This window comes from Neomonachus schauinslandi, chromosome 6, assembly GCF_002201575.2.
Source record: "Neomonachus schauinslandi chromosome 6, ASM220157v2, whole genome shotgun sequence".
NCBI lineage: Eukaryota > Metazoa > Chordata > Mammalia > Carnivora > Phocidae > Neomonachus > Neomonachus schauinslandi.
Genome location: NC_058408.1, coordinates 146,592,694 through 146,618,325, shown reverse-complemented (window position 1 = coordinate 146,618,325; position 25,632 = coordinate 146,592,694). Strand labels below are relative to the sequence as shown.

General features: G+C 55.4%; 1 protein-coding gene across 1 annotated transcript in view; it reads left to right on the top strand.

The window, feature by feature from the left end:
• Positions 1–8,929, top strand: part of CHST15 (carbohydrate sulfotransferase 15) — a 34,865-nt gene extending 25,936 nt beyond the window's left edge. Inside the window, exons 6-7 of the mRNA XM_021703789.1 lie at positions 3,943–4,090; positions 5,927–8,929. Of these exons, the coding sequence (XP_021559464.1) occupies positions 3,943–4,090; positions 5,927–6,117 (339 nt within the window). The 3' untranslated portion in view covers positions 6,118–8,929. The remainder of the gene's footprint in view (positions 1–3,942; positions 4,091–5,926) is intronic.
• The last annotated feature ends 16,703 nt before the right edge of the window (positions 8,930–25,632 follow it).

The following is a 25,632-nucleotide window of genomic DNA, read 5'->3' as shown; positions in this document are numbered from 1 at the left end:
CCCCCCCCCCCCCCCCCCCGCCCCGAGCTTGCCGGGCCTCCAGCCCCTTGGCACCTTTGCCGGTGAGATCGGGATGATGGATCTCACTTTGGTTCACTCCTGATGCTGCACCAGGTGCTGTCTTGAGCTTTTCTGGTACATCATGTTCTGTCCTCCATGCTGCCCTGAAATCCATGCCCATTTTACAGATGAGGACACTGAGGCTCACAGACATTAACTCTCCCACCCAGAGACTTAGAGCTGGTAACAGGCCTCGTGTTCGTCCCAGGTCCTGTGGCCTTGCAGACTTGAGCCATTTCCACCTTAGCTGGCTATCTGCAAAAGCAAAGGTCTGAACTGGCTTTTTTCATTTAGTCTCAGGTTTTGCTGAGGTTGACGAGATGATGGCTTAGCAGACACCTCTGGTCAGAGAGAGATGCCCAGGGGCAGGATGGGTAGATAGGACGGGGGTGGTGGGCGTCACAGATCGCAGATTCGGCCCCTGGCCAGTTCCTGCTTAGCAGGAAGAGCCAGCTGTCAGGAGCAGTGGGAAACCCTGCTTTGAGGGGGGAATCATCAATTCTGGGATGAGGGAAGCAGATTTCCCTCCAGCTGTGAATCCCAGCTCAACCACAGCACAGACAGGACGATCTTTTTCAAACATAGGTGGACCTTGGTACTACCCTTCTGCAGACGTTCACTGCCTTCCCATGGCACCAGAAGGCATGAGCCGGCCTGGCCTCCTCCCCACCTGCCCCCCCCCCCACACACACACTGTTCTGCAGCCACACACTCTCCTCCTAGGTCCTCAGGCCAGCTTCTTGCCTCAGAGCCGGGGTTTGCAAAGCGTGTTCCTGGACCAGCAGCATCAGCGTCCCCGGGGAACTTGTCAGAAATGCAAACTGGTCAGGCTGACCCTAGACCCCAGAAACGAGCACCTTGGGGGTGGGCCCATCAATATATCTAACAGCCCCCTCCAGGCAGATCTGTTGTCCCCTTGGGTTGGAGAAACAGGTTCTAGTGCCTTTTCCCACTTCCTTCTCCTGGGTGTGGCAGGGCTTCTCATTCTTCGGGTCTTACTTTCCTCTGACCTCTGTTCTCTGTCCCCACCCTGCTTGTTTCCCTGTAGCATGGGCCACAGCCGGTGGTTCCAGATGTTGGTTTCTTCAGCAGCTTAGCTCTGTGTCCCCCACGAGCCCCCAGGCTCCAGGAGGCCAGGAGCCATGTCGGTTACATGGCAGTACATCTCCATTGGCTTGGGGGGCACCTGGCATGCCACGTGCACTCGATTATTTGCAGAATGAACAAACGAGTTTTCGACACTAGCAGATAGTAGATGGGTTGGGTGGGGAGCTCCACCTGAACCCCCGATTGGGAACGGAGAGGCTTGGCATGGCGCCTGTCTGGGAAGAGCCCTGTACCCACCCTTCCTTTGCTCTGTCCCCACGTGGGGGAAAAGTCCCGGTGGCGGGGACCCTGGCACCAGCTCCTCCTACGTGTGGTGCTCCCAGCTGACCCCGGGCCGGCCCCCACCCCTCCCTGGGCTTCCTTTTCTCCATCAAGAGTCGGCTGGGGCAGATCACTGCAAAAAATTCTCTCAGCTCTGATGTAATTTTAAATCTATCAGACTCTTCTCCTAAATACCGTTTTTATCTTTAGTCCATTTTGATTCTCCGGCCTCTGCGGGGGGAAGGCAAAGAAGAACAGTTCTGAGGGGGACTGTCCTAGGTGTGTCTTAATGGCACCGAGCTGTGGTAGTGATGCTGCGCGCACCACTCGGGGCGGCCAGAGTTTTCCTGGAGTGGTAAGAGGGCAGGCGAGTCAGAAGAGGGGCTGTTCAAGGGGACCCGGGAGCCTGCAGCTGTGGGAGCCAGCCCACCTCCCCCGGTGGGGCCATCGCCGCCCGTGAGGGAAAACCCCACTGCAGGAGGGCCTCGGCCAGCAGGTCTTCCTCTTCCTGGGAGCAGTGGGGGGGCTCTGCCCACAATGGGCACAAACAGGCTTGCAGAGAAATAGTCTGTCACCTGTGGCCAGGTCAGGAGTGGGTTCCCAGTGATGATACAGGGCCCCGCCCTGTCACCAACACCAGCTTCTTTAATTCTAGGAAGTTCTCAAGCCCCAAAGGCAGGTTCTCTGGAAGAGATGACCTTCATTAGGCTGAGGGAGGCGGTGAGCCTGACAGAGAATTGAAATGCCCTGTGAGGCTGATGGCTCGGGAAGGCCTTCTCATAACAGTCTGTCTGTGTTAGAGGCAACACACACAGGATTTCTGAGGCTGGCACATACTCATTTTCTCTGTGGCTTTGGCCCAGCTTGCAGTCTTCTTTACAGGTTGGTGCACAAGGAAGCGACAACCTGGGGGCTTGTGGCAGCTCATGAGTTTTGGAGACAGCTTATCCCCTCTCACTGTTTTTCTTCCTCCACATCCTCCCACATGATTAGAAAAATAATGAAATGGGAAAAGAATAGCGGGAGAGGAAACGAGGTAGTCGGAGCCTGGCTGGCCTTGTGCTGCAGGGGATGACGGAGGGGTCCGAGCCCTCGGCTTAAGGAGCGAGGCTCGGAGGGGGCACCTGGGGGCTGAACACACGCCAGACCTCGAACTTTCCACGCTGGGACAGCGGGCGGGCTGGGCATGGGACGGCATGGCCAGGCCACTGGCGGGGACAGTTTACACTGGTGGCAGGCGAGGGCTGGCTGCTCGGAGGCTGGACCGGAGCACAGGAGGCCGTGACAGTGGGGCCTGCCGGGAGGGCTGGCGTGAAGCGAGGCAGAGGCAGCAGAGGGAAACATTTGGGAAGGCCACAGAGACAGAGCAGCAGACAGGAAGGGGAGCAGGGTCCCTAGGACTTGGGGAGGGTGGGAGAAGGAGCCTCAGGGCAGAAGGGGAGAGGGCTGTTCTCTCCTGAAGCTCTGAAGAGCTTAGCAGCAACTGTGAAGTTAGCTGGGATGTGCCAAGACTGCTCTCACTTCGTTTGTAAGTCAGGGGTTCCCAAAAACACTTCTGGGGTTCAGTAAGTCACTGGAAGGAGTCATGGGGCACACTGAAGACTGTGGTACTCAAGGTTACAATTTACAGCAGGGAAGGGGTACCTGTTAAAACCCGCGCAGGGAAGAAGCACACGATCCGCACCGAGCCTTGCCAACGAGGGAAGCCCAGCCAAGCCTTGGTGGCTAGACTATTTCCTGGGGCTCAGTCACATACCACCTTTACTGTCCAGCCCCTGCCGTAGGTCACACTGATCCTGTGTCACCCAAAGTCCCCGTCATAACTCATGCTGTTTACCGTGGGGTAGCCTGATGCCCCAGGCGAGCAAAGATACTTAATCAGGTAGGACATCCTAGGTGACCTAGAGGTCACCTCCCAGGAGCCGAGGACAGGGGCCAGACTTGCCTCTGGGTAAGGTTAATTCTTCAGTGTGCAATCTTGCAGCTGGGTGTGAGAGAAGGCACAGGAGGATGGGGACCCCAGACATGTAGTGGCCGCATCGTACACTGCTGTTTGGATGTCCACACAGGCGCCTGGTCACGGGTGTTAGGGTGGCCCCAGGCACTCGGCAGGTCACTCACCTGGCTTGTGCCCGAGGCATTTTGCATGGCCGTCGTGTGCTGGGGTAGGATCCGAAACAGCCAGGTCATTGTGCAAAGAATGTTTGCACTGTTCATGTGTGCGGTCTTGGCTTCTTCCTTCGCGCAAGTCTTTGTTCCAAAACGGGTCACGCCGCTAGCAACAGGGTCGTCATGAGGATTCCATGCGACTCTGAGTAGGAACCTTTGGTGTGGGGAGCTCAGAACCCTCCATGAGGACTCAAGAATGCATGGTGTTTAAAATTTGTCCTTTGAAGGCAGCTGTTCACTCGGATAGCTCTTTTCGTGTTGGCTCGTGCGCATGCCGTAATACTTGGGGAAAAGTATTGGGGGAATAACTCCTGGAGTAACGCCTGCCTTCTTCTTTGGTTCTAGGTGAGGCTCCAGGTCGGTTTGTATGCTGTGTACCTTTTGGACTGGCTCACTGTCTTTAACAAAGAACAGTTCCTCATTCTTCGCTTGGAAGACCACGCATCCAACGTCAAATACACCATGCACAGGGTCTTCCAGTTTCTCAACCTCGGTAGGAATATCACGCGGGAGACCATGGAGCTGCCATGGGCCCTGTGCACCCGGGCCGCCTGAGGTGCTTGCTGAGTCACGTGCAGACTCCGTGCACTGAGCCGGGACAGGCTGAGCTGGGCAGCTAGTTCAGTAGCTGTTTGCCAAGCACAGGGCCTGGTGCCGAGGTGGTGAGGGGGTCCCTCAACGGGGAGCTTTGAGTCCAGCAGAGGGAGAGGGGAAAAGCCACAGCTTAAGTAACCAAGGAATGTGGGGGAAGGATAGTGCCCTCACCATAGGTTTGTACACATGACTTGGGGTCCCAGCTGCTGAAGGTTGGAATGGAAGGCTTCATGGAAGGAATGGTCTGTGAGCTGAGCCTTGAGGACGGGTGAGATGTCAGTGTGTGGCTGGAACAATCCTGCAGAGGCCCAGGCTTGGAGGAGGAATGGACTGGTCATCGCATTGTTTCAGGTCTTTAGGGACCCCTGGAGTCGGGGCCACGTAGCTGAGTGGCACGTTGGGGTAGGTCTGCTGCTCCTGGGCATGGCGATGGCCAGTAGGGGTGGGAATGTGGACATGGAGTGCTGCCCATGCGGATGGGCACCCACAGACTGCTTGTTGAAAGTCTAGAGCAGGGCGCCTGGGTGGCTCAGTCGGTTGGGCAACTGCCTTCGGCTCAGGTCATGATCCTGGAGTCCCTGGATCGAGTCCCGCATCGGGCTCTCTGCTCGGCGGGGAGCCTGCTTCTCCCTCTGACCCTCCCCCCTCTCATGTGCTCTCTCTCTCTCTCTCTCTCAAATAAATAAATAAATAAAATCTTTAAAAAAAAAAAAAAGAAAGTCTAGAGCAGAGTTCAGATTCCTCCCCAGGACTCCTCCCAAGGCCCCGTCTAATGATCTGGCCTGGGAATTTTGTTGGTGGAATATTTTTTGAAGTATATTTGCCCACCACTGGTCTTGGACCCTTTTGTCATGGGTGAGCTGGTGATATGAGGGAGTGTGATTACTTTTCCCTTTGAGGGCCCAGAACCATTTTTCTTTGATTTGGCCACTGGTGGATTCTGTTGCATTGATGAGCTTGTCTTTAGTCCCTGAGACAGTGAAGATCAGTTCTGTTCCTTCTATTACATCTAACCCAAGGACACTGGAATAGGGTTTTCTGTGTAAAGGCTCAGGACTTTGGCCAAATCCCGAGAGCCTGAGCAGTGATCTGGTTGGTTAAGCCAATGAGAGGCCTGTGGTCCAGAGGGCTGGGGAGAGGGGTGGCTGGCTTGTTTCTGGGCCTCTCTCCCCACTGATCCCCTTGCTGCAGGCGGAGGTTCAGCTCATGGGGTCTCTGAGCATAGGTGGCCTCCCCCCGGCCCCCATGGCCACCATACAGCACAATACGGAAGGTGAAATATGGCCCAGCCACAGGCCCTTTGCGTCAGCAGCCTGAAGCAGAAATGACACTGGCAGAATTCGGGCAGGCTGGTTAGCAGGAAAATCTAAGCACACAGACCGTGTCAGGTAGGTCGGACGGTTATCCAGGGACAGGCTGACGGCCACAAGAGCCAGCCCTTTGTGGCGATGTGGCCACGAAAGCAGGAGGTGAGGCTCGGGTGAGGCTGCATCCCCCAGGTCCTGCCACACTTCTGAGGGCAGGTGTGCAACCCCAGGCTGGAGAGTCCCTGCTCGTTCATGAGGGCATTTCCGCTTTCCACCCCCAGCAATTCCAGGAGGGGTCCAGCCAAAGAATTTTCATCTCCCAGCACTTCAGGGGAGCTCCTGTCTCAACACGAAGCATGACTGGGAGTTTCGCACAGTTCCTTCCTGCCACGCCTCCGGCCTCATGGGAGTTTTTCTCTGTGTTCCAGGGCCCTTAGGTGAGAAACAAGAGACCCTGATGACAAAGAGCCCCGCATCCAACGCGCGGCGCCCCGAGGACCGGAACCTGGGGCCCATGTGGCCGGTCACCCAGAGGATCCTGCAGGACTTCTATGGGCCCTTCAACACCAGGCTGGCGCAGGTGCTCGCCGACGAGGCATTCGCCTGGAGGAAGACCTGAGGGCCGAGCTCCTGCGGCGGGTTCCACTGTACCATGATGGAAGAGTCTCTTTGGGGGTGGGGGGCCTTTTTACTCACAGCGTGGAGAAAACCCTGAGATTCTTCTTCCCCTCCCAGGCACGTGTTTAGTATAAGCATTTGTGGTGTGAAATAACCTGGCAACTGACCCTTCACGGAGCTCCCCAATCCGAGGCCACTGGAAACTCCACTTGGGAAACTGATCCCTCCTGCACCAGAGCGGCCAGGCTGCAGGGGTGAGGCGGGCGGTGCCAGGCAGGGGGGTTCAGGGGAGGCGTGGCTGGGGGCTGATGATGCTGGGATCCGATTGAGCACACTGGAGGTCACGCTACCACGTCGGAGGTCATGTCACCATGCCGTAGGTCATGCTACCACGTTGGAGGTCATGTCACCATGCCGGAGGTCACGTCACCATGCCGGAGGTCACGTCACCACGCCGGAGGTCACGTCACCACGCTGGAGGTCATGTCACCACGCTGGAGGTCATGTCACCATGCCGGAGGTCATGCTACCACATCGGAGGTCACGTCACCATGCTGGAGGTCATGCCACCATGCCAAAGCTCATGTCACCATGCTGGAGGTCATGTCACCATGTCGGAGGTCATGCTACCACGTCAGAGGTCACATCACCACACTGGAGGTCATGTCACGATGCTAGAGGTCATGCACCCATGCCGGCGGTCATGTCACCATGCTAGAGGTCATGTCACCACGCTGGAGGTCAAGTCACCATGCTAGAGGTCATGTCACCACGCTGGAGGTCACGTCACCATGCTAGAGGTCATGTCACCACACTGGAAGTCATGTCCCCATGCTGGAGGTCATGCCCCCATGCTAGAGGTCACACCAGCATTCTAGAGGTCACGCCACCATTCTAGAGGTCATGCCACCACGGTAGAGGTCATGCCACTATGCTGGAGTCACGTCACCATGCTGGAGGTCATGCCCCACGCTAGAGGTCACTTATACTTCCATTCAGTTCTGAAACACAATTCAGATCAATACCTTCATTTGGGCAGAGAATGGAGGCTCTTTCCTTTCTTCCTTTTACTCCAAAGTCCACCCTTTATTCTCTTCAGATGTAAACCCTGTACTTCACTTGTATGAGAGAGAAAAAACAGTCGAATTTTGGTAGCACATTTGTTTCTCGGACCATCTCCCATTCTGTCCTTGCTTTACTTACGTTTAACTAGAAAATGAATGTTTAAAACCGCTTTCTGCATTTTGTTAGGCATAGCTCTCTTTTCTGCCTCTTAACGTGTTTCCTCCAGAGTTTATTCAGTTTATAATTGGAAGGGAAGTTTTTGCTGTTAATGCCAGACTGAGCAACTTCCAGGAATTGAACTCTTCGTGGGAAATCTGGGTATCTTGGACCCTCCTCATGCACTCAAGGTTACTACCAGGCCTGGAGGGTGTTTTAAGTTTTAGTTCTGGCCACAGACACATTCCGTTGCTCTGCCTTCCCTCGTGAGTGAGCTCCTTACCACATTCTCCACCACGTGTGTCCAGAGGCCCTTACTGTGTTCACAGACTACAAGATGCTTGTGTTCTGTTTCAGAAACACAGTGAGTGAACTATACATGGGCCATGCATGGTATGCTGGGATTCTTAATGGAAATTTCTAGGCTCCTCTGCAACTTGGTTTCCCAATAGATGGACTAAAGGTCTCATCATTTCTTGGAAGTGAAGGGGAGAGATTGAAGAGGACACTGGAGCGCACTTGGCACCCAGCCCCAGGTGGGACCTCGATGAGACTTCGCCCTGGAGTGTTTTCAAGGGAAGCTTCCTGCGAACCAGAGCCCTCCGGTCAAGGTCCCTTAACGCCAAAGTCAGAAAGTGCAGGTGTCTTCGTGTCCAGCCATCGCTCGCAGACATGCAGGTTCGCTCAGCTGTCCAGCCCTGGCACCACTATCTTTCTGCCATCAGGAGGTGGGACACGCAGCCCGTCTGACGGCATGCAGAGGGCCATCGGTATGGACGGCTGAGCCGTCTCTGCTCCCAAAGGGGCTGTGTGCCCTGAGACCCGCTTTGTGAGACAATGTCCCCTTTCCCTTTCCCTCACAGCCAGCAGGTGGAGCGGGGCCGGCGGGGGAGTCTGGCCTGAGCCCGGGGGCTGCAGGGAGATACCACTCCAGCGTGCATGTGTATCTATCTGCAGTGGACAGTGTGTGCGTGCGCGTGGGTGCCTTTTCTGAGTGGGCTCCCTTCCGGGTCTGTTGCTGATGAGGCACCTCCGCTCTGGACACAGCCTTCTTGTGGATTAATTTCTCTGCCTACGAACTTGTCATTTCCAGTACACATTTTGCTATTCTACTCCAACCACGACGACGACAAAGGATTTTTCCTACGCACTCCTATGCATGTGAATAACGTGTAGTGTAATTCTGCTTCTTACAGAAGTATTACCGGAGGTGTTATTTCCAATATTATTTGGTTTATTCTACAAATCTTTTTGTATATGCAGGCCCAGCCCTTCGTGCCCATCCATGCCATCCAGTTCCTCTCAAGGGGCCTTTCTCTGGAGGGCGTATCTGTCACCTCTGCTTTGTCGCGTTCAGGCCCAGTTCTTGTTGGCGGCCCGGGCACCGTTCCAGACGGTGGCCCTCGAGCCTGTCGTCCAAAACCAAAGTGAAAGGGAGCATTTCTCACGACCTGGTATTGAAGTGACTTTGTGTCCCCAAAGCCGCGTGTCGGACTGTATTCCGTTGTACACCCTAAGTAGTAGCAGGGGTGTTTGTGAGCCATGGGCACGCTGTACTTGTATTCATATTTAACAGTAAATGTGGACCCTGTGACCCGTCCCGGGAGCGCATGCCATTCCTCGCCCTCCTGAGCACCCGTGGTAGGTTCCGTATGGCGTCTGCCACGTACAAATGAGTCTGGGAAATCGTTCAGGGTCTAACCTGTGGGCTCTCTGCATGCACTGGGTGAGGGGGCCTCCTGCATATGGGGACGGAGAGAGAAGAGCGGAGAAAAAAGGGCTCTGACGTGACCAGTGACTCCCCACGAGCGGCCTGCCTCACATGGGTGTGTGCGTGTGAAGATGGACTTCTGTGAAGAAGGTTGGGGTGACTGATCACAGGCCCTGCTCCTCCCAGAGGCTGCGCTCAGCCTGGCTGCTTCCCTCATTCCTGGGGCCAGGCCTGGCCCCGGGGGCAGTGAGTTGGAGACTCCTGGTGTCACTGGGTGTGTGTCACTGTCCTAGATACTCGGGGTCCCCTGGCTGCACTGGGATGGAGGAGATGGGGTCTCAAGTTTGGGGTTCTGGAGGCCTGGGCAATCCTGAGGCCAGTGTGGCCCATGGTTTGGTCCCCTAGTTCTGCAAAGAACCCCCTTGGGGAGAGTCTCTCTCCCAGCACTGCCCCCCCCATAGTGGTGTGTTGTGTGTAGGGGGCCAGTGAGTCCAGGCCTGGAAAGAGGAGGAACCCCATCTCTTGATGAGGGAGCCAGGAACAGCTTGGCTCAGCAGAAAAAATGGGCCTGAGAGGAGAAAGGGGGGTGGGTGGGACATGAGGGGCAGGATGGACGGGTGAGTCTGGAGGGTTGATTGAGTCCCTGTCCCAGGAGACTTTCCGGAAACCCTCTCTCCTGTGTGGACACCCACCCCTACTCAGGAACCAGCTCGTAGGGAACATATTGATGCAGGTCATCTGCATCTTAACGTGAACCTCCCTTTGGAACGACCTCTTCCCAAGCGCTCCTATTTGGGAACCGAAGCAAAGGCTGTGCTCTGGAGGAATTTCGGGCTTCCGCCAGCAGGGAGGGAGAGCGGTCTCGGGTGTAGGCAGGTGTTACCCTGTTGCTCCAGAAATCTCACCTTCTGGGTAGCCACTCTGCTTGTGGGTGAGGCAGATCCTGTTAAGACTTGCAGGAAGAATCACCTTCCCAGAACCCCCCAGGGCCAGGCTCCTGCCGAGCAGCCAGGAGAGGGCAGGGCCCCAGCAGCGTGAGCAGCAGAGGCCCTGGGGACCTGGATTAGTACCCCTCCTCTGCTGGAGCACATTATGCCAGATTTAGCGCCTTAAAACAACACAAGTTGATCATCTGGCAGTGCTGGAGATCAGAAATCCAAAATCAGTCTCATGGGGCTAAGGCCAAGGTATGGGCTCTGATCCTTCTGCAGATGCTTCTGGGGGCCTCCCCTTTCCATCGCTGGTGGCCATTGACCCCGTCCTCAGTGTAGCATCTTCAAATCTCTCTCTGACTCTAGTTCTGCGGTCACATCACCCTTCTCTTGACTGTCCCCCTCCCTCCCCTCAGAAAGACTCTGGTAATTACTCTGGGCCCACCCGGATAATGCAGGATCTTCTCCCCATCTCGGTCATGTTTGTAAAGGCCTTTTGGCCACGTAAGGTGACTTATTTACAGGCTCCAGGGATTAGGGTGTGGACGTCTTTGGGAAGGGTGATTGTTCAGCTGCCCATAGGAGGGTGGTCCTGCGAGCCAGTCAGGCAGTCAAGGGAGTCTTGCCCCTGGCCTGTCCCTTGCAGCTGTCCCCTGTGGGGCCCAAGGAGATGTGAGTGGGCAGGCGGCTGCCTAGCAGAGTACCAAGCTTTGTGACATGTCCGTCCTGAGATGGTGTGTCTTCCTGTCCAGCAGGATCCTGTGGCTGGGGTGAGCAGGATAGGGGGAGGCCAGGCAGGGCCAAAGACCTACTTTTCTCCCAAAGTCACATTGCAAGTCATTCTTTTGTGTGCTTCTCCAGGTGAGCCCAGGGCCACCCCAGCCCCAGATAGAACTATTTCTCCCTCTCTGGGTAGAAGTGATTTCTGAGGGCTTACAAGTTTTTTTTTTCTTTAAAGTTACTTTCTCAGTTCCCTAGGGGACCCACACCAGCCACGTGGGCAGGTTTGAGTTTCTGAAGTTCAGCTGTTTCTGAGTTAGTCATGCTTCAAGGGGAGCAGCTTCTGAAAGCTACAAAAATAGTTCGCACGGTTTCTGGTCCCTGCGAGAGCCTGGGGGGCCGTGATCTCTGTGGGTCCATGCTCCAGAGGCGGCATGGGACGGCTGACCTCCAAACTCTCTCTCCTCGGCCCTGCCTCCTGGCCCCACGCTGGACTCAAGTCCACGACCTCTACTCTGTCACTGCTCCTGAAGCCCCTGGCAGTCTGGACCCTGTCCCCAGCCCTCCCGCCCTGCCATTCCCCTGCCACCCTCCACCCCCTCTTTTGCTGACCTGCTCCAGCGCAGGGTCTCTGAGGGCTGTGTCTCCCCTGGGTCTCTTAGCGCTGTGCTCCCCCAGAGCCACGGAGTGGGGCATGGAGGAGACTATGAAGGGGACCCCTTCTCCCACAGTGGGGGTTCCTTACTTGGGGCACAGCATGGGGCTAGCAGAGAGGCCACTGGCGCTCCTGTGGCTCTCTGGCGTGCACCCTTGCTCTGCCTGCTCTGAAAGGCCCCTTTAAGGAAGGCTCTAGAAGCAGGGAGGTCTATTTGAGGCTGATTCTTGGGCCTCCCTGAGTAGCATGGCTTTCCCAGGGCCACATGGTGACGTAACAGCAGGGACCCAGTGGAGCAGAGAAAGGCCGGGTCCAGGGCGTCATGATGGGAAAGCGTCCAGCTTCTCCCCACGTCATGAGCCATTCTTCCACCAGAAGGGATGGGCTGACTTGCACCCACCAAACTCTGCCCCCAGAGAGGGACAGCATGGGAGGAGGACAAGCCCTGGGCCTGGAGCCGGATGGGCTGGGTTCAAGGCTTGGGTTCCCCAGTGGAGGGCCTGAGATGCACCCACCCCATCACCTTGGGGACACCACTGGCCCTTCCCCCATCCACAGGTCTGGGGGCCTCATGCGTGGGTGTGAGAGTTAGTGAGACAATGGTACACAGAAGTACAAACAGGATCAGAGAGGCTGCCCACCTGCCAGAGGTCACATAGCTCTGATCCCCAGAGACAGCAGAAGGGCAACTCTTTTTACTTGTTAACTTCAAAGTCAGTGCTTTTACCTGCCGTGCCAACTGTATACCCACGGTCCCCCCAGCAGGGCTCCCCAGCCTGTCCGCCTTTCACGTACCAGAACTCCTCCTCCCCTTTCAGTCCCCATTTGGAAGGCCCTCAGGGATGGGGCTGTGGTTTCCGCAGACCTCCCGATCTAGGGCTCTGGGTGGTGACTGGAACTTCTTGGGGAAAACAAAGGGAAATGAACATGACTTTGTTCTGCCCAGTGGGTTTGGCGGTGGAGTCACCTGACCTCCCACCTACAGGCTGAGGGCCTGCGGGCTGGCTCAAGGGGCCAGCGGAGTCCTCAGAAGTGGGCTGCCCACCCCTGGGCTCAGCCCCGCCCCGCCGTCTCAAAGGCACCAAGGGACACACTTCAGCTAGAAAGTGTGCAAGAGCCAAAACTTAATTTTTTAGCCAATGTTTCCTGAACATCTACTTGGCTCAAGGCACTGGGCCAGACATTGGGGTGGGCTGGGCTGGGGGCTGCTTTTCACCTGTTCATTCCCCAAGTGATTTCGGAGTGCTGCCTGGGTGCCCGGCACTGGAGGCTCCCAGGAGAGCAGACCTGGTCCCTGTTCATGTGGACCCGGGATCTCGTGCAGCAGACAGATAGGAGTCAGAGCATCACCCAAGCAATGCTGAACTGCAGCAGCTTCGGGTGCCACGTAGGAGAGGTGCTGAGAACAGTGACCTGTTCTTGCGGTGACCGCCGCCCCTCCCGAGGCCACTGCATACCCTGTGTGACCTCCCCATCAGTGGCAGAAACCCAGTTGGAATGGGTGACCCAGCTTCCCCCAAATGGCATGGGCACCAATCCCAGCATGCTTCCGACTGGCCAGGGTGCCCCCAGGCTGGGGTTCCTGATCCTCCTGGGAACCAGCAAAATAGAAGAGATTACGCAAGTTCCTGTTTAACAGCAGAAAGAACAAATTTCCACAAACATTTCCTGATCTGATTTTACATAAAATAATTCAGTATTATAATACCAGTGTTTTGGTAATACAGGTCCACTCGTGAGAAGGTGGAATTCTTTTCGGGGGTAACATTTCACTTAATGAGATTCAAAGTTCATGTACCCTATCACATCCCTTGTGGAAGTTCATCCGTAAAGACTGTTCCTAGCTCGTCTCCTGGCCCCGCTACCCTCCACTTGGGAAACGCTAGACTCCAGCTTCCAGAGCAGTTTCTTCCTGGCTCCACCTCTTGTTTCTGACCTTGAAACGTTGGGGGGTGTCCCATGCTCTGTCCTCAGCCCTCTGAGCTAGCTTTACCCCAGTCCCTGGCCCCAACCGCCACCTCTATGCGATGACTCCCAGACCTCGGCCCTGTGCCGGTGTGTGTCTTCCCGGGTCACAGCATCTCCAAACTAACTGAGCGACCCAGAGCCCTTGGGGTCTGACCCCGCCCCCGTGTCCCACCTCAGTCACAGTGGCCAGCCTGTGTAGACCGAATCTTTGAGCTCCCGTCCGGTCACTGCTGTGTCTCTCACCGACCCTGGAGCCCACCTGCCCTGTACTCCAGCTCTTACTGTCTGTCCTGCGCAGAAGGCTCTGCCCCTTGGCTGCTTCCTTCAGGTCCTCCCTTGTGTCCCATCCTCCCCGACCAGCTTGACTAAACAGCCACTCCCTCCCCCTACCCCAGGGGTTGCTCCTCTCCTCTTTCCCAGAAGCCACCGTTCTGTTGCTTCTGCCCCCCAATCCTGACCACTCCTCACCACCAGCCCTGTATTAATCATGGTTTCAGTTTCTGTATTTCATGACGCTTTGACGTCTTGGGAACCCGTTGACCCTCCGGGGGGCAGCTATGTCCTAGAGGTGGCAAACAAGTCCCTTCTGCATGAGCCTCTGATATGCAAGCCAGCCAATCCAAGCCCCCTCCTCCAGACCACCTCCTTTATGGGTCACCCCAGGGCCAGGTGCCAGACAACCAGGACAGCCCTTAGCCTGGAGCCCAGCCAAGTCATCAAACCGGCCGGTCCCAACTCTGCTTAGCCTGATCACCCTCTGCACCCATTTCTTCCCTGGAAACCACTTCTTCCTGGCCCACCTGCTGGTCTCCCACGTGGCCCTGCATGGCATGTGTGCCCTCTCCTCTTGGGAGCTGTGAATAACAAACTCTTCAGTGGCACTTATCTCCTGGTCTGTGGGCCTCACTCTGTCACCTACATGAAGGGGCACCTGGGTGGCAGAGTTGGGTGAACATCTGACTCTTGGTTTCGGCTCAGGTTATGACCTCAGGGTCATGGGATTGGGCCAGAGTCTGCTAAAGCTTCTCTCCCCCTCTCCCTCTGCCCCTCCCCATGCACGCTCTCTCTCTCAAGTAAATAAATAAATCTTTTTTAAAAAAACCACCTACATGTAAAAACATCCCACCCCCAATGGTGGGAGCCCCGCCAAGCCTCCCAGGCCCCCCACTGTAACTCTTTCCCTGCAATCTGCAGCCAAGGCAACCTTTTAAAACATCCCTCCAACCATGTCCCTCTCTGCCAGGAAACCCTCCTCAACCTCCCAGCTTGCTTAGGATAAAATGCGGAGCCCTGCCAATGCCCCCGAGGCCCTCCCTGACCCGCCCTGCTGACTGACCCCTGAGCCCCCAGCCACCCCCACTCACCCCTCCGGGCCAGCGCTGACCTTGAAGCCATCCTCACCAACGCCGAGCCCTGCCCTGCACCCCATGCCCTCACTGTCCCCTGCCCGGGGCACACCCTTCCGGGCCTTGGCAAGGCTGGCGTCTTCACCTCCTGGAAATCGGCGGTGGGAGAGGACGGGCTGGCTGGGTGGGGTCCACATTCTGGCAGCATCTGTAACTGTGGGATTAATCCGGCAAGTTGGATCAGTGGGAAATCCTACTGAGCCATATAAGCATTTTTAAACATGTTGTTTTTACTTACACTATTTAAAGCGCATTAATTTGTCTGTCTTTAGTAAAAGGGCCAGAGCCTTTCCTGCACACGTGAATGTGCAGACAGGAGCTCGGGGCCGGGCCTTGCAGAAGCAGCGTCGTGATGAATCAGTGCTGGGTTCTGATTCGGGCTCCCTGAAGGGGCGCGGGCCCTGGGAGGCAGCTCCCGGGCAATGGGAAGTCCTTCCTCACGTATGTGCTTGTTCTCAAATTATCTCCCTCATCTGTGCTGGGACTTCCTCAAAGCCTCCGGAAGGCTGTGCCGAGAGCAGCCCATGTTTTGCTCTCGCACGTGGTTAGTCTGCAGCAGGGGTTCCCCAGGGGTCCGGGTGCTGGGGACCCTCGAAACCCTTTCAGGAGGTCCCCCTGTCCAAACCGGTGTCATGATCCTACCAAGATGTCATTTGCCCTCCCGCGCTCCCAGTCCTTCTGGAATGTCCAAGGGATGACGTCCCGCGGCCCCAGGTCCTCCCACAGCTGGGGCTCGAGCACGCACGGGCTTTACAGATGCATCCGCCTCCATGTCCAATGTGGTCAATAGGGATGGACGGAAATCACGTCCCCAGACTCTCTCTGGGATCTTCCATCATTTTTAAGAGTGCAAAGGAGTCTGAAGCCAACACAGTTGAGAACTGCTGCTTTGTCTGTTTAACGAGATCGTCGTTTCTGAGGTCGGGCCCAAGTGGCCGAGGAAGGATTTGGGAACAAACATGACTGATTGATGGTAAACAAAACCTCCTGGAGGGCACTTTGCAGAATGGCCAGGAGCACTGAGCTTGCCCTGAGAATCCGCCAGGATGGGGGGGTGGGGGCGGAGAGTCAGAGACAGACATCCATCCCTGGGAGGCCGGATAGGTAGCAGTGGCAAGAGTAATCGTGGCACCAGCTGTTTACTGAGCACATGCCCAGCGCCAGGCCCTGTGCCAAGTGCCCCTTCGAGAGGCCCTTTGGATCCTCACCTCCACCCCAGAAGGGAGGTCCTGTCATCATTCCGGCCTACCATTATATGGATGAGGGAACAGAGGGAGGAGAGGGGCCAGAGAAGGAGCCCCAGGGCCCCCAGCGACTAAGCAGCGGAGGTGGTCCTTGGCCGCAGGTCTGCTGGTTTCCAGGACCTGAGTCTTTACCTGCCCACCTCAGTTCTGAGTCCCTGAACTTTGAGTTTCCAAAGAGGTGGGTGGAGAGGGCAGAGCCTCTGGTGGAGAGGGGTGGTCACATGGCCTTCCGGAGTCTGGGCTGGGAGGCTGATGCAGGCACGGGGGCTGTGGGCAGGCCCAGGGGGCATCTTCAAGGTCATTTCCTTGTGGAAACAGCTGAATGGGTCCACACAACAGCCCCCCTTCTCTCTACGTGCCCCCCGCCCCCTGGTGCCCAGCCTTCCTGGGGACACTGAGGCAGAGACTCAACCCTGGCCTCCTGGCCCCACTTCCTGCATCACCTTCTGTGTCCTGCATCCACCTGGACCGGGGGAAGTGAGCTGAGGAGCCCCTGCCTTCTCGGGAGAGGGAGCAGGAGGGCCTGCCTGCTCCATGGGCCCCCCCACCTCAGTCTGAGGCTTTCTCCAAGCCCCGGAATCCTGGGCTGTCCCAGCAGCCAGTTCTGAGGTTAGGAAGAGCCCCCCTGTGGCCGGCAGTAGCTCCTTCCGCTGTGAGTTCGAGTCACGACTGAGGAATGGGGAGTGGCTGCCTTCCTCCTCAGGGTTGGCCTCCAGAGCTCAGAGGGGGCAGCCAGACATCTCAAGTTAGGCCCCACATTCGCCATGGAGACCATTTGTTTACTCCTACCTCCAAATGAGATAATCTGGAGAACTGCCATTTTCTGTACTTTCAACATAATGGAATTCAGGAAAATTCCAAAGCCAAGCCAACCCCCAATTCTAAAGACAGAGACCTAGGCAGCCTGCATAGACATCAGGATGTGGGCAAACTTCTCTGTCCCGCCTCTAATCTCCTCCTTCCCCTAAGAGCATGTATCTCGCTGATGCTCATTTTCTCCCTCCCTGCCTTTGCCCAAGCTGTTTACTCCACCAGCAGTGCCCCCACCCCACTGTTCAACTGAGTCAGCGTCTTACTCCACCCCAAGGACAAGTTAAAGTGTCGCCTCCTCCACGATGGCCTCCTGGATTCCACCCTCCCTCTCACCTGCATGACGAGGTCCCTCTCCCACCTAGTGCGGCATTCATGGCTTTCTACCTGACCCTGTGGCCAGTTGTGTGTTCCCACTCCCATCCAGACAGCGAAGCCTGGGGACCCCCCGCCCCCCGATACCCAGCAGTGGAGTGAGGGAGGCAGCAGGTGCCTGGGGAGAAAACCAAACCAGGAGCTGGACGATACTGGGCAAGTGGCTTAACTTCTCTGAGCCTCAGTTTCCCCAGCTGCGGACCAGGGTAGGGGCCTGGAGGATGTCAGGGGGCCTTTCAGATCTGCTAATCTTGTTATTGCTTTTTAAAAACCTGCCGCTCTCCCCCTGACAACATCCTCAGGTATTTTGCAGATTAGTGTGTGGAGAGGAGGTGGAGAAAGGGGTGAGGGTGGGGGCTGGCAACCGGGTCCCCAACCTTCTGGGGTTCTGGGGACAGCTCACCTGGGGCACGGGAGGCACCGAAACTCAGCCCCGTGCTGCCCCCGTGTGGCCGCGCGGGCACTGCAGCCTGGAAGCCTGTTTCAGCCAATCTTTGCGAGGACGGCCCTGGCCATGTCCATCACCCATCTGGACCCCCACTGTCTTCCCACTCACCTCTCACGAAGGCCAGGGAGCTCCCAGGAGCCAAGAGTAACCCCAGTAACAGGGCTTCCAAGGGTGGAAGGACTCCAGGTCTCAGTCCAGCCAATTAGGAGCATTGTCCTGAAGGCACCTGGATGTGGGAGGAAGGGGTGGTCCTGGGTGTCCCCGGAGGTGCACGCTGCCTGCTTCTTGGCCTCCAGGCTTTTAGGCATGATCACACCCCAAGTGTCCACAGGGAAAGGGAGGCTGGGCGAGGGTCAGTCGCAGAGCTGAGGCTCCTCGGGAGCCGGCCTGACTCCCCATCCGGTGCTCCCTCCACTCCATCTGGAGACTCCAGGACACAGCTCTTGATGGGCTGAACTGAGACCCTTCCAGCCTCTTTGTACCTGGCCGTGGTGCAGACACCTCCTCCCCAGCCCCTCCCCACCTTGGTCCTTCCACCTGGGATGCCTCCCCTTACCAACCCTCACTCCCAACCGACCCTTCCAAGCATCCAGTCCCGAGCCAGCCTGCGCGTGGCCAAGGAGGGCCCTGAGGGAGCCATCACCTACCCCAGCAGGCTCGGAGGTGGGGGTGTAGGAGATGGGGAGGGCCTGGGCTTGCAGCTTCTGCCCACAGACATACAGAACTCCATCCCTGCCCATCCTTGTCCCGCTTCCACCTTCTCGCTCCTCCCCTGCATCCTCTCCTGGCTGTGCTCTCCTCTCTGTTCCTTGCAAAAGGCCTGCCTGGCTGCAGGCCCCACCTCCTTAAGTCTTGTGTCTGTGATCTCTTGGCCCCAGCAGGCAGACTCTCCTACCCCTAGCCTCGGACCAACCCTTCCTAGATGGGGAGGGAGGAGCTCAGTGGGTCCAGGGGGCTATTGGGCTCCCCACCCGCTTCCTTTCCCAGGGCCTCCCTGTGCTAACTGAGCACCCGTTCTGCCTCAGTTTAGACACGCTGGGGTCTGGAACCTCCATGTGGCAGCAGGAACTCATCCTGCTTGACCCAATCTAACAGAACAGACCTGACCTCCCCTCTGTCCCCCGTGCCTTTGAGTTCTTTCTGCTTCTTCCTCCCACTCCCTCCCTTTTGCCCCTTCCTCCCCACTTGCTGTCCCTCCAGCAGCAAGGAGTTTGCTGGGCTGGGCATGTTGGGCTGAACTGGGCATGTTGGGCTGGACTGAGCATGGCTGGGTTAGACTGGGCACAGCTGGGCTGGGCTGAGCTAGGGTTCTTTTTTTTTTTTTTTTAAAGATTTTATTTATTTATTTGACAGAGATACAGTGAGAGAAGGAACACAAGCAGGGGGAGTGGGAGAGGGAGAAGCAGGCTTCCCACTGAGCAGGGAGCCCGATGTGGGGCTTGATCCCAGGACCCTGGGATCATGACCTGAGCCGAAGGCAGACTGAGCCAGGTGCCCTGCTGAGCTAGGGTTCTGAAGGGCAGATCATGACCCATATAAATCCCCGTGCCCCACATCACCAGGATCTTCAAAGAAACAGTCCAACCACCATAGGAAATGATCCCAGTTTACTAGCATCTGCTAAGAGACACTTTCCTCTGGCTCCTCGGGTTCATGGGCTTTCACACAATCCCAGCAGCTTCAGGGCTCCTCCCTCACCAGCTGGGGGCTGCTCTTTCTGGAACACTCGAGCTTCTGGGCTGGGTATCAGAGGAGAGACCTCACCCCTGCCTCCTCTGAGAAGTGAGCCAAGAACAGTTGGCTGATGTTGCGATGGCCAGAGCCCCCTGCGGCAGGTGGTCTAGCAAGTGCCCGGATGGAGACCCATTGCTGGTGAGCACCTGTCAGTCATTTCATTGCAATCCCATCTGCCCCCGGCCTGGCTCTCCTCACCGCCTTCCCCATTCCTTCCTCCCTTCCAGATTCTAGTAGCACCCCACATTATATCTGCACCGCACTCTGTGAAATATCCTTACATTTATCTCCTCGCTCACCAAATCTTTCTGCTTGTCTAAACCACCAGTTCTGTGAGCTCAACTATTGGTTTTAGGTTTTAGATGACTTTTTTTTTTTTTTTGGATCATTTTCAGTTGTGGGACTTCAATGTGGTTCATTTTCAAATCTCGTTTTTTTCACAGAATCTTGTTCCTTCCATATGGTTTTTATTTCTTCTTTACATAATCATTTTAAACATGCTTTAAGTATGATTTATAATCTCAACTGAACTCTTCTGTTATTTAAATGTGGTTTATAAATGATTTAAATTTATGTGTGATTTAAATATGATTTGTAGTTTCACACATTATCAAATGTAAGTCATAAATTTAAGTATGATTTATAATTTCATTTGAACTGGTCTATTATCGCAAGTGCGTGGGGGATCTAATCCTGTTTATCTGCTGACTTTGCCTCACTGGTAATTGCTTCCTTGTGTAGTTTGTGATTTAAAGAAATTGTGAGTCTTTCTTCAGCTGGTGTTGCCAGTTTTTGCTATGGGGGCCTCATGTTCTTTGTGGTGGAAAATGTCTCCAGGAAAGCATTTGTCTTTGCTTTGGCCTGGATCCAAGGGGTCACATTTCTGAAACCAAATTTTGCGATGACTTTTTTGGTTTGGGATATATTGAAACTTTCCATCTGACTGGGGTGGGGTAGGTTTGGAGCTTCAGTTTCAAATGGGAGCCTTTTTCCACCTTCACCTTTTCTGAGCAGTCAAGCTTTGTTCCTGAGATTTAGCTCTGGTTTTCCTAGTCTCTCTTAGAAAGAAGGGCCAGGCTCCAGGGTCCTGGCTTTGTTCAGAGTTCTCAGTTCACCTCTGTCTCTTGTATGTCAGAGCTGTATCTCCCCTCCTACGAGCATTAAAACCCAGCCCCAGGGAGGTCCCCTCTACTTGTCAAATGAGATGCAACGTGATTCATGAATTGCTTAATAAAGCCGATTAGATCTTCATAAATAAATAAATAAATAACCCCCAGCCCTAAAGACACACACTTGCATCTCCTGCCTCCCTGGGCGTAGGTGGTCTTGGCTCATGAATGATCCCTCTGGCTTGTAGTTCCTACTTTATGTCTGGCTCGAGAAGTGCTCCCTTTCCTTCTTTCAAGCTTGCCTCTGATTTACAAAGAACTTGACATAGATTTGGGGGCAGAGATGATCAACAGGGCAGAGGTGATCAGAATTTTGGGAATTGACTTTCTGTTATTAATTCCTAGATTAATTCCGCAGAGATCAGAGGACTGACTTAACTGTGAATGATGTAAATCCCTTAAAACGCGTTGGCGTTTGCTTTACGACTCAACATTTGGTTCATTTTATTAAATGTGCACTTAAAGAGGTGTCTTCTGTCATTGTTGGGTACAGTGTTAATTAGGTCAAGCTAATTGTGCTGTTCAGCCTTCTGTCCTTACTGCTTTTCTATGTCTGTTGGGAGGACTGTGCTAATGTCTGCTAAAATTATTGTCTGTCTGTCTCTTCCTCCTTTTTGTTCGGTCCTTCTCTGGCATAGTTTTTGGTGTTATCATCTTTTGCTCTTATTTGAATCTCTCATAACTAATTTATGATCAAGTTCTTAAAAATCCAATAAGACAATTTTAGTCTTACTTGGAGTATTTAGTCCATTTATATTTAACATAATTATTAATCTATTGGGATTTTTTTTAAGCTACAATTTTACTATTTATTTTCTATTTGTTGCACCTATTTTATGTTGCTTTTCCACACCTTTGTTTTCATGTTTTCTTTAAGGGTTAATAGTTTTATCACTCTGTTTTCCCTGTATAAACTTGGCGCTAAATTATACTTTTATTTGTGTTTTCATAATTGTCCTGGATATTACAATATATATCCCCTACTTATTACCATCTAATATAATTTAAGACTTTTATTTCTTCCACACAATGTGAAGATCTTAGAACACTGTATTTTCCCACCCTTTTCTGTTATTGTGAAGCATTTTCATTCTACCTATGTTTTAAATCAGAATGCTGTGCGCACGGTGGGGGGCCTGAAAGTCTCAGGGCAGAGGGTGAGGGTACAGGGAAGGTCAGGAAGGGGAACATCCATGTGCTTGGTCTGTTTCAGGGAGGAGAAGACACATAAACCATCCAGTTAGCCAGGAGGGCGGACAAAGCAGAATCCACCTGCCTCAACCCTGCAGGATGACCTGGGAAAAATGAACTGATGGGCTCCTTCTAATTCCACAAACCCCTTTAACTGGGTTGCTCGTTAGGAGGACCATCACATTCTGGGGCAGTGGGGCAGAATGTCACAAATTAAACAAAGTTGGAAGGTGGCCTATCCCTGGCTTGTAACTTCAAGAGCTGAGGTCTAATGCTAAACAAAAGATTCCGAAGGCTCTGCAAAAATGTTTTCTGTCATGAACAGTACCTTCCCTTCCAGCTAAGGCAAAGCCAGATGGCCAGGAGCAGAGCGTCTGGGGGGCGTGGGGTGAGGAATATGCCGCAGCAGAGCTTGAGTGGGGAGCAGGGGCTCACGGACCGAGCCTCAGCTTCTCCAAGTGCATCAGCCAAAGCACTGAAGACAAAAGGTAGCAGCAGCATCTGAACGGTGACAAGGTGTGTGGCACTCGGAGGAAGCGCGGTTGAGAACTTGCCAAAACCCAGCAAGAAGGCCCGGGGCCGTGGCTGTCCTTCACCGTCTGCGGTGACCTTGCCCTTCAAGGTGCTGACCTGGCCTGGTGCCAGTAGCGGCCCTGAAGACCCGCTGGCCCCCAAATTAGGAATTCATAAGCAACTCTGGGTTTACAAGAATCAAAAGCATATTCCTGCCCCCCCCCCCCCCCCCCCGAAGAGTATGTCAAGATCCAGAAACAGTCACACAAGGAGACAACGAACTAAAACCTCTGGAGAGTTGCCGCTGGGGTGACTGGAGGTGGGGCTGACCTTATCAGGGTGACCCACTGGTCCTGGTTTACGTAGGACTTCCCTCATTTCAGCACTGAAAGTCTTGCTTTCTGGAAACCCCCCGCCCCTTGGTCCTGGGCTCTGCAGTTGGCCAGGTGGGCTGGAATTGCAGGGTGAGCCAGAAGCTGGGGGCCTGAACTCTGTCCCTCTGCTGAGTCCTGCTCACCTGAGCTGTGGGGCGGGAGGCGAGGGCGAGGCCTCCGTGCAGACCCCACAGCTGGGGTCACCTGCAGTGTCTGCGGGCCCAGCCTGGTCCCTGAGAAGTACAGGAGAGAGAGGTTCCCTTTCCTGTGGCCCGCCGTTTCCAATCTGACACCTGGAGGAAAATCTTTGTGGCCCCCAAGTATATTCAGAGGGACAGGAACGTTATGGGAAGCAGCCATAAACACAGAGCAGCAGGGAGAAGGGCGGGGGGTCTGCAGCCAGGACCCCTCCCCGGGTGCAGCTGATAGTGGGGAGCCTGGCACCCCCCACCGCGCCCCGTGCCAGCCGGTGCCTGCATGACGGACGGACTGGGGGGGATGGTGAAGACCCCTTCCTCTTGACTGCCCCCCCCCCCCACCCTGCTTCCTGGACTGGGAATTAGAGGACGTTTGTTAAAAATATTAAAATAGCACACAAACGATTTGACCATCCATCCATATTCCGCAGAGAAGATGAAGAAGCCCGCTGTCCTCCAACCAGGCCACTCTCCGCAGGGAACCGACCTCAGGGCTCTAGGGAGCAACCGACTATTACAGCGCAGCCGGCCGGGACCACTGGGGAGGAGCTGAGGGGCACGGAGCCTCCTCCAGGGAGTGCTCCTTCCCTGGGAGCCCGCGGGATGCCTGGGCGCTGTGCCTCCTTCCCTGCCTGGCCAGGGGTGTGCAGTGAGGCCAGGACACCGAAACTCAGCACCAAAAGGAAAGTCATTTCCACTCCCCCCACCGCCAAAGGGTGCGCACGCATGCGCACACACGTACACAATGCATGCACGCACACACATGCATGCACGCACACATGCAAGCACGCACACACGCAGACACACGCACACACATGCATGCACGCACACACGCACGCAGACACATGCGCGTGCACACACCCACACACATGCATCACGCGTGCACACATGCATGCGTGCACGCGCACACGCACACACGCGCAGGCACACGCATGCACACACGTACACACATGCATGCATGCACACACATGCACGAAGACACGTGGCGCGCATGCACACACGCATGCACGCAGACACGCGCACACAGGCACACACACGCAGACACGTGCACGCGCACACACACATGCAGACACACGCACACACACACATGCAGACACACGCACACACACATGCACACAAATGTACGCACACCTTGCCACTGTGCCTTATGGTACTTACAGCATTTTTCAGCGTTTTCCTGACAACTTGAGAGCTTCGTGGGATTGGCTCAGGAATCAGGACAAGATGTGCTTCCTATGAGCTAAGTTTGTGCCTTCCCTTATATCCCTTTTGATTGGTCCCGCTGCTTAAAAAGGAAGTCTCAGAGTCGCTCCTCATCACAAATCATATTCATAATCAATACTTAATATACTGCAGGGCATTTTAAAAAGTACACATAGGCAGAGTTGGTTTTTCAGGCTTTCCTGGGCTCCCTGCCTAAAACTCTCAGCCAGGAATGGATGGGGGGGAGGAGGGAGGAGAAAAAGAGTCAAACCCTCTGTGCGTGTGTGCGTGCATGTGTGTGCGTGTCCGCGCACGTGTGCGTGCGTGCATGCATGTGTCTGCGTGCATGTGCGCACGCACATGCGTGCGCGCGTGTCTGTGCGCATGCGTGTGCACACACGTGTATGCACGCATGCGTGTGCGCGTGTCTGCGTGCATGTGTGTGCATGCGTGCGTGTGCACGTGTGTCTGCGTGCATGTGTGTGCGTGCGCGTGTGCGCGTGTGTCTGCGTGCATGTGTGTGCATGTGTGCATGCGCACACGTGCGTGCGCGTGTGTGTAAATATCTTGTACCCTGAGGCCTCAGGGTTGGGTCCTGCAAGGTGCAGGAAGGATGTTCCTTTCCCTTAGGGTCCCCCAGAGCAGCAGAGAGCGCCTGGATCCCTGGCCCCCAGGTAGTGGGGCCCCACTGCCACCTTCGGAGTGTGTTAGCAGAGCTGCAAGTGGCTGTGGGGGGCCCAGGGCGGAAGAGGCCCGTGGGGGGCTGGTCAGCCGTGTTCCAGATACTGAGTGCCCACCAGGGCTGGGGACTGTTCTAGTGCTGGGAGCGTAGCCCCGACCAAGATGAGTGTCTGTCCTCAAGGAGCTCCGGGCACCTCCTGAAGAGGCTGGACAATGCAGAACCAGTCGAGGTCCTTTCAGGGCTGGTCTGGGCCACGGAAAGCGTGAGACAGGGTAGTGTGGGGGGGGGGGTGTGGCTGGCAGTGCTGCCTGGAGAGGCCAGGGCAGGAAATGAGCATGGGCAGGGGTGGTCACGCCGAGGGTGAGAGAGGAGGGGGCATCACCTCAGCTCACTCCCCCAGCCAGACTGCTCTGCAAAGCTCTGGACTGTCACATCCAGCAGCCCATTTGCCCTCACCACTAGGATGTGCATGAGCACCTCACACTCCTGACCTGGCTGACCTTCACCACCTCTGGAAACCTGCTGCCCACCTCCTTCCCTGCCTTAGAGCCCGATGCCTCCGTCCTCCCCCAGGCCTGGGTCCCCGGCCAGGAGCCATCCTCGGCTTGGCTCTCTCACCCACACTCCATTGGGTGACTAAATCCAGACTCTGGCTACCTCACCATCTCCGTAGCTGCTATCCAAATGCACGCCTCCATCCTCCTGGCGAGTGGCTCGACAATGGTCTCCGCACCCTCAGCCCTCACCCCGGACTCCTTACAGAAGAGGCATTCTGAGTGTGAGCTAGAGGCTATCCCTCTGCTCAAACCCTGCCCAGACTCTCCACTACTCAGATGGACGCCGAGTCCCTGTCACAGCTCCCAAGGCCCTACATGGCCTGCTCTCATCCTCTGTGACCTGGTTCCTGCCATGTCCCCTTGCTCCCTCATTCCAGTCCCACGGGACCCTCTTTGTTCCTCAAAC